At 45.8% G+C, this 9315-nt stretch overlaps 1 protein-coding gene across 1 annotated transcript; it reads left to right on the forward strand.

Annotated features, from left to right (window-relative positions):
* Positions 1-498: 498 nt before the first annotated feature.
* On the forward strand, positions 499-2445 carry LOC139559038 (small nuclear ribonucleoprotein E). Its single transcript, XM_071374675.1, has 5 exons — positions 499-693; positions 1024-1050; positions 1195-1257; positions 1379-1457; positions 2192-2445. Exons 1-5 carry the CDS (start codon positions 640-642, stop codon positions 2245-2247), a joined length of 279 nt encoding a protein of 92 aa, XP_071230776.1. The 5' UTR covers positions 499-639; the 3' UTR covers positions 2248-2445.
* Positions 2446-9315: the final 6870 nt, after the last annotated feature.

The following is a 9315-nucleotide window of genomic DNA, read 5'->3' on the forward strand; positions in this document are numbered from 1 at the left end:
ACAGTGCAGTCAGAGGTACTGTCTGTCTGTCTGGGGAATCCGCAGTAACTACCTCCTGCCCACATTGAGCCCTGCTCCGAACTGCACAGTGCAGTCAGAGGTACTGTCTGTCTGTCTGGGGAATCCGCAGTAACTACCTCCCGCCCACATTGAGCCCTGCTCAGAACTGCACAGTGCAGTCAGAGGTACTGTCTGTCTGGGGAATCCGCAGTAACTACCTCCCGCCCACATTGAGCCCTGCTCAGAACTGCACAGTGCAGTCAGAGGTACTGTCTGTCTGTCTGGGGAATCCGCAGTAACTACCTCCTGCCCACATTGAGCCCTGCTCCGAACTGCACAGTGCAGTCAGAGGTACTGTCTGTCTGTCTGGGGAATCCGCAGTAACTACCTCCTGCCCACATTGAGCCCTGCTCAGAACTGCACAGTGCAGTCAGAGGTACTGTCTGTCTGTCTGGGGAATCCGCAGTAACTACCTCCTGCCCATAGGGGCACTGCAGCACAATCACTCTGCTTGCGCACGCGGAAGGCCTAGAGCGCGCCATTGAAGAGAACCCCAACGTGATTATTTCAATTTTGTTGTCGGACTGCGACTGAAATAAAAAGGTTTTTAGACAACTAAGCGTTAAACCGACAAGGAGGATGGCGTACAGAGGACAAGGGCAGAAGGTCCAGAAGGTTATGGTGCAGCCAATCGTATCCCTTTATCATGAAATACTCTGTGCAGTATTGTGTTGTAACGTTAGCCTGCTATTTTGCTCTGGCTTGTGTCTGATTCACTGTAGCTAAGTTAGCATGGTAATCATAACTAGCTAGTGGTACGTAGTTATTAATTAATGAGCCGTTGCTATTAATACACATGGACCTTAGTGTTTTGGCCAGGAACTGAAACACTATGGCCGGTTATGTAGCTAAACTTAAATTAACTTTTGAGATGGTAATGTTGCTAATGGCCAGAAAAACATGTGTAGCCAGTTAAGCAATATGTTTGTCGAGTTTCCTTGACCCCCCCCCTCTGTCCACCAGAACCTTATTTTCAGGTATCTACAGAACGTAAGTATTGAATTTTTATACGATTTTCTTCATTTCAGTCACATGATTTGTTGTTCATAGTTGAAAATAGACCTCGTACTTTCATAATACATTACCTAGCGAACTATCTCTCAAATGTATTCAAAGCCTCTCTTCTCCCTGCAGCGTTCTCGGATACAGGTGTGGCTGTATGAACAAGTGAACATGCGGATAGAGGGCTGCATCATCGTAAGTCCTCTTCCTCCAGTGTTTCCTCCCTTATTCTACTTGGACAAGGCTCCTGAAACTATATCTTGGCTGCTGATGCCTAGATGTGTAGTTGAAACCAACAAACCTCTCCCTCTCTCAGGGCTTTGATGAGTACATGAACCTGGTTCTGGATGATGCTGAGGAAGTTCACATGAAGACCAAGAACAGGAAACCCCTGGGTAAGTCTGAGTTTGTTTTCTGTCTTTCTTACCCCACATTTCTCAGTGTTTGTCTCTGTGTATTACATGTTGATTCATACACATTTCAGTGATAAGACTTGCAGGCTATTGTCCACGTTCCACAATATCAGTTTGTCTGTGACTAACCTCGGAGGCCCTGGCTTCTCACATTCTGTTTGAAAGCCTGGGGAAGTTGTCTCAGGAGGAAGATTAAAAAAAAGGGGTGATATATGGCAGAGTCCAGATGGAAACAAGCGATGTGTTGCCACTTATTAAACCAATCAAATGTTTTGCATGGGTGGAGGTCCAAACAGGTTGTGTTTTTGAACATTTGTCTGACTTGCAAAAAGCTAGCTCGCATAAGATATAACATTTGCACAGGATAGGCTACCAAAACGTCGTCTGACATGATAGGAAAAGAGACACGGACCAAACAAGGAAATGCAAGGACGAAAAACAAGGAAATGCCTCTTCCGGTGGGGAGCACCTTGGAGAAAAAACACACTTCAAACCAGATGACTCTTGTGGCCTAATGCCATCAAATTGATAAAGGCCACTCCAGTTGACTAAGTCTGTTGTTTCTCATTCGTTGTCGATGATTAGTCATCTTTTTTGTCGGCGGTCTGAACGAGTGTCTCCTACTGACTGCTGAAGTGTCAGTTACTCTAGACTGATCACCTGTCTCTCCACCTATCCGCCTCCTCTCTCAATCCCTCCCTACATCTGTCTCTCAGGGAGGATCATGCTGAAAGGAGATAACATCACCTTGCTACAGAGTGTTGCCACTTAACTCAACAGGACAACATCCATCTACAGCCAGCAGACAGATTTGTGGATCTTTTGGATGTTTTTCACATTCTATTTTGTCATGTTTTTCTTTCCTTTTTTGCAAACAATGTTGAATCTCAAAGGTGTTTGGAACATGAATAATGTAATTTTCCTTTTATCAATGTTTCCTCCTCTGAAATAAATTGAGCTTTGTTTCTTAGTGGTTCTCATTTCAATGATGACAACCAATTACTCTTTATTATCCCAAAGGGAACATAGTTAGCGAGCAGGGATCATATACGCATCACTTATTATTCTGTCGACCTGTATTCCTTCTGAGACTCGCAAAAGCCAACAAATAGAAAACCGTTAGGGTGTTGGTTTCATTGGCTACAAATTCAATTTCAATTGAATCATGCTGCTTGATGCATTTTATTTGCTAGCAATATTGACCATCATACTGGCATCCACTTTTATGGTCTTTGGGTTAATGCTGTGAGGATCCACCAGATGGCGATGTGTACTATGCAAATCATGAGAAATGTAGATATATTTTCAGCAGGGATTCTATGCTTTTCTCATTTAAAAAAAATGTAATCCAGGAAACATTGCCTGCAACATTTCAGATACAAGACTGTGCTGATTGCAGAGTACCATTTATGTCAATCAACATTTCCACACATCTTACCATAAGTGGCCATAGTATTTCATATGGTATAAATAGAGCGTATTATATAAAGCGGGATGGCTATTTCACTGTTGGGTACAATATACCTGTAACATGATGATCTGAGTAAGCGAGGCCAGCCTTGAGTTTGCAGTTAACAATAGTATTAATAACATACAACACTAGGCCGGCTGGCTATCTGGAGGAAGTGTGATGGAAACGAGCAGCCGAGGACAGACAGGAGTTCACAAGTGGGAGAAGGAGCAAGGAGCTTCAGCAGCGAGGGCCGAGGTGTCGCCTTACAGGACAGGAGCCCTGCGCCTCATCTTAAAAGGAAGGGGTGCCACAGCTTGTGGCAGCATGCATCGCTCATCAGGCATCGTTGTCAAGTGCCAGATGACTCTCTTTGTGTTATGAGGGGAGGAATGGGCTGACTCTCAATGCCACACGCCTCCCACACATTCTTAAGTCAGGCTGAGAACAGTGAGACTCTACAGACGTTGGCAGTTGACTGTCACAGTGGTGCAGTTCAAGCAAACAAGTCTTACTTGAGGATTTCTGTCTGTTGTAAGCCAATTGAAATTATTTTGGTGACCTTTCAGCCATAAAAAGCTTTACCAGTCACACACTCATACACAACATGCATAACATACAATGGCATAACATACATACATAGTCCTCCATAGGAGTGTTAGGGCCAACTCCCCTTCTCTACCATCTCTGTCTCCCCACTTCCAGACAAAAGACACAGTGCCCAGGTCAGACCCCCCCCCCCTCTCCAGAGACTACTTCCTCTCCTTAGACCACTCCCTAAGCCACCTGACCCCTCTCCTACCTTGGCTTGGCTCAGCAAGGTGTGGGTCTGTATCCTGGCTACCTCCCTCCCTTTTTCTCATTCTGTCTATTCACAGCACCTCCATTGAACATGTTTTGGGGCTCAGACTCGTATGTGGTTGTTATTTATTTCAACCTCTGCTCTGTCTATGGCCTATATCAAAACCCCATGAATAAATGTTATTCAAAAATTTCAAATACACAACATCAATACAGTACAGATGTATTGTAATGGGATTGTTATTTCAACCTCCGGGTGGCCTTGGTACATATTCTGACTCGCAGGGTGGTATGCTTGTTTGTTAGTCTGTGTGTCTCCCTCTAAAGCCAGCCCCCATTGATAGCATCATATCATGACCTGGACTGAGAGACTGGGAAAGAATAGGACCAGTAGGTACTTAATACATGGCGATTATATGCATGTTTATTTTGTTTATTCAAAACTTGGGTTGGAGGCCCACCCCTTCTTGTTTAAAATAAAAACATGGTCACAAAATAAAAGGTGCTTAATTAACTTATAGTTTTTTTTTTTTTCTTGTTTTTTTAATGTTTCTCACAAATAAAGCATTCAAATTCATCTAACCAGATATTATGTGTTTCTACGTCTAACTGGAGCAGCAGATGCAGCTAGCGATAGCTTGTGGTAATGAAAATACTACTTACTGTGTCAGCAGAAATATAGACAGCCATCTCTGTCTTTTTGTTGTTGGGGGGGGAAAGGGGGAATGTGTGTAAGTTTGTAACATTAAGCAACGTTAATACAACATCAGTTTAGCTAGTGCTTAGCATGATGGAATGACAATAATTCATTGAGAAAATGTATAAATACTGTACCTCGGATTCCTCTCTGTATGTTTATCTCCTCAGAATCAATCAAATGTACAGGTATATGTATGACATTTTACCTGCAGAGATGCATTGTGTCAAACATAGCAATCTGTCACCATCTCTGACAGAATCCAGTAGAAACTGTCAGAGCAGAGCCGGGGACTTTCCAGACTGTTCACCTCAGACAGGCAGACTTGGTCAGAGCAAAAAGGAAAAATAATCTGTTTTCAACTTGTTCATAATCTTTATACCAAACAATCCTATTGAATGGCCATCGGCTTGGACCTGTTCACTGGGCCCTTATCTTGTTTTCACAGGGCCGTCGCGATGCACAATACATGTATTTCCCCCCACCCCCAATTAACACCGTGAATAATACGAAGGTCGCCTTTTTGTTTTAAATAGAATTTGTGAAAATGAGGAAATGTGGAGGCTTTTTAATTGTGTGACTTTGGCTGGAACACAGAATCTGATCTACAGTGGCAGGTTTGTTGAGGCCAAACCTGTTGGGTACCAGAGGCGTCACGGCGTTCCAGAGGTGGGAAAGTCACCCCAGGGTTTGGGGAAAATAGGCTGCAGGAATCATGTTAACATATGAATCCTGATGCTATTGAATCTCTATGATCAGTTATTCACGGTCTGTTGATATCTTACTGAATCTCGTGTATTAGAGCTAGGCTGGGATGAAGGCTAGCACACATAATACAGTAGCTCTTCAGGACCAGGGTTAGTGACCACTTCTGTGGTTTACTGTGTTCAAACAAGATCTATTGATTTACAATGGGTATTTCATAACAATGGAAAAGGTCCTAGCTGTGCACGGCCAGGCGATAAGCCTGTGAATAGATGACTACTTCTCTCTTCACAACGACCCTTCATTTTCTCTGCAGATACTGTATATGTAACTGTTTGTAGCTTTCCGTGATGTTACAGAATGAGAGTCAGATGATTTACTTCCTGTTTTATCTCATCATGAAACTGACACCTGTTTAGCACACACACAGAGAGTGGCGGTGGCTCCAAATGAAGTGCCTAAATGTGTGGAACAAAAGATCTGCAGGGGAGCAAAAGGAGAAGCGGAACAAAAAACAAACGAGTAATGAAATTATAACAATACGGAGAGAGGGAGAGGTAGAGAGAGAGAGAAAGAAAGAGAGTTGGGTGCGGGTGCCACAATGGCACGGAACAATCGTGCCGCGTCAATGGAAAAAGAGAGGTGGGGGAGGGCTATCTGGACAATAGAGCCGGTGACAGGAGCACAATGGCTGCAATGTTTTCAATTAGACATTATCTCATAGACCGAGTGGCAGGTCTCATTGTGTGAGGGGGCTATTTCAGGGCTGCCTTTGTGTGGGGCAGTGCCGTACCCACCTTCCCTCAATCCCCCCCGCCCCTGCCGAGAGACTGTACCCCTCCTGCGCCCCTGTGTATGTATGTGTGTGTGCGTGTGTGTGCACCCATGGAGAGAGAGCAGGCCTTTATGCAGCCCTCCGTCAGGACAGGGGAGAATGTGGGTGGCTACTGGGACTGGACCTCAGACAGACAGACAGACAGACAGACAGACAGACAGACAGACAGACAGACAGACAGACAGACAGACAGACAGACAGACAGACAGACAGATTATTTTGGAACTTCTGTGAGTGTAATGTTAACTGTTCTTTTTTATTGTTTATTTCACTTTTGTATATTCTTTCCCTCTTCTGCTTTGGCAATGTTAACATATGTTTCCCATGCCAATAAAGCCCCTTGAATTGAATTGAATAGATGGTGAGAGAAAAAAACATAGAGACAGAGAGATAGATAGTAAGAGAGAAACAGAGAGATATATAGATAGTGAGAGAGAGAAACATAGAGACAGAGAGATAGATAGATAGGCAAGAAGGGCCTTCTATGCCATCAAAAGGAACATAAATTTCAACATACCAATTAGGATCTGGCTAAAAATACTTGAATCAGTCATAGAGCCCATTGCCCTTTATGGTTGTGAGGTCTGGGGTCCGCTCACCAACCAAGATTTCACAAAATGGGACAAACACCAAATTGAGACTCTGCATGCAGAATTCTGCAAAAATATCCTCCGTGTACAACGTAGAACACCAAATAATGCATGCAGAGCAGAATTAGGCCGATACCCACTAATTATCAAAATCCAGAAAAGAGCCGTTAAATTCTACAACCACCTAAAAGGAAGCGATTCCCAAACCTTCCATAACAAAGCCATCACCTACAGAGAGATGAACCTGGAGAAGAGTCCCCTAAGCAAGCTGGTCCTAGGGCTCTGTTCACAAACACAAACACACCCCGCAGAGCCCCAGGACAACAGCACAATTAGACCCAACCAAATCATGAGAAAACAAAAAGATAATTACTTGACACATTGGAAAGAATTAACAAAAAAACAGAGCAAACTAGAATGCTATTTGGCCCTAAACAGAGAGTACACAGTGGCAGAATACCTGACCACTGTGACTGACCCAAACTTAAGGAAAGCTTTGACTATGTACAGACTCAGTGAGCATAGCCTTGCTATTGAGAAAGGCCGCCGTAGGCAGACATGGCTCTCAAGAGAAGACAGGCTATGTGCACACTGCCCACAAAATGAGGTGGAAACTGAGCTGCACTTCCTAACCTCCTGCCCAATGTATGACCATATTAGAGAGACATATTTCCCTCAGATTACACAGATCCACAAAGAATTCGAAAACAAATCCAATTTTGATAAACTCCCATATCTACTGGGTGAAATTCCACAGTGTGCCATCACAGCAGCAAGATTTGTGACCTGTTGCCACAAGAAAAGGGCAACCAGTGAAGAACAAACACCACTGTAAATACAACCCATATTTATGTTTATTTATTTTAACTTGTGTGCTTTAACCATTTGTACATTGTTACAACACTGCATATATATAATATGACATTTGTAATGTCTTTATTGTTTTGAAACTTCTGTATGTGTAATGTTTACTGTTCATTTTTATTGTTTATTTGACTTTTGTATATTACCTACCTCACTTGCTTTGGCAATGTTAACACATGTTTCCCATGCCAATAAAGCCCCTTGAATTGAAAAATTGAATAGTGAGAGAGAGAAACATAGAGACAGAAAGATAGATAGATAGATAGATAGTGAGAGAGAGAAACATTGTCACGTTCTGACCATAGTTCTTTTGTGTTTTCTTTGTTTTAGTGTTGGTCAGGACGTGAGCTGAGTGGGCATTCTATGTTGTGTGTCTAGTTTTCCGTTTCTATGTTTGGCCTGATATGGTTCTCAATCAGAGGCAGGTGTTAGTCATTGTCTCTGATTGGGAACCATATTTAGGTAGCCTGTTTTGTGTTGGGTTTTTGTGGGTGGTTGTCTTCTGTCTTTGTGTTCTATGCACCAGATAGGACTGTTTCGGTTTTGCCACATTTGTTATTTTGTATTTTGTAGTGTTCACGGTTTTGTCGTTATTAAACATGATGAACACTAACTACGCTGCGTCTTGGTCCGATCCCTGCTACACCTCCTCTTCAGACGAAGAGGAGGAAATCTGCCGTTACAGAACCACCCACCAACCAAGGACCAAGCAGCGTGGTAACAGGCAGCGGCAGCAGGAGCAGCGCGAGAAGGAGGAATGGACATGGGAAGACGAGTTGGACGGTAAAGGACCCTGGGCAGAGCCAGGCGAATATTGTCGCCCCAAGGCAGAGCTGGAGGCAGCGAAAGCAGAGAGGCGTCATTATGAGGAGCTAGCGCGGCAGCGCGGCTGGAAGCCCGAGAGGCAGCCCCAAAAATCTATTGGGGGGGGGCACACGGGGAGTGTGGCAGAGTCAGGAGTCAGACCTGAGCCAACTCCCCCTGCTTACCGTAAGGAGCCAAGGATGGAACCAGAGCCGGTCAGGGCGGTATTGGCGGTGAGCGAAGCAGAGGCAGTAAAGGAGTTAATGGGGAGATTGGAGGAGAGAGTTATGAGGGAGGTGCTGGTTTGGTGCATGAGGCACGACATCCGCCCGACGGAGCGTGTCAGGGATTTTATGTCACCTGAGTCAGCTCTCCATACTCGTCCTGAGGTGCGTGCTAGCCGTCTGGTGAAGACTGTGCCAGCTCCACGCACCAGGCCTCCTGTGCGCTTCCCTAGCTCTGCACGTCCTGTGCCACCTCCTCGCAGCAGCCCTCCGGTGCCGGCACCACGTACCAGGGCTCCAGTTCCAGCACCCAGCACTCGCCCTGAGGTACATGTTCCCAGCCCAGTACCACCAGTGCCAACACCACGCACCAGGCTTCCTGTGCGTTTCCAGAGTGCAGTACGCCCTGTTCCTCCTCTACGCACTCGCCCAGTGGTGTGTGTTCCCAGCCCGGTACCACCAGTTCCGGCACCACGCACCAGGCCTACTGTGCGTCTCCAGAGCCCTGTACGCACTGTTCCTTCTCCCCGCACTCGCCCTGAGGTGCGTGCCCTCAGCCTGGTACCACCAGTGCCGGTACCACGCACCAGGCTTATAGTGCGCCTCGAGAGTCCAGTGTGCCCTGTTCCTGCTCCCCGCACTCGCCTAGTGGTGCGTGTCTCCAGTCCGGTACTACCAGTTCCGGCACCATGCACCAGGCCTACTGTGCGCCTCAGCAGGCCAGAGTCTGCCGTCTGCCCAGCGCCGCCTGAGCTGCCCGTCTGCCCAGCGCCGTCTGAGCTGCCCGTCTGCCCAGCGCCGTCTGAGCTGCCCGTCTGCCCAGCGCCGTCTGAGCTGCCCGTCTGCCCAGCGCCGTCTGAGCTGCCCGTC

Source organism: Salvelinus alpinus, chromosome 2 (genome assembly GCF_045679555.1).
Source record: "Salvelinus alpinus chromosome 2, SLU_Salpinus.1, whole genome shotgun sequence".
In the NCBI taxonomy this organism is placed as follows: Eukaryota; Metazoa; Chordata; class Actinopteri; order Salmoniformes; family Salmonidae; genus Salvelinus; species Salvelinus alpinus.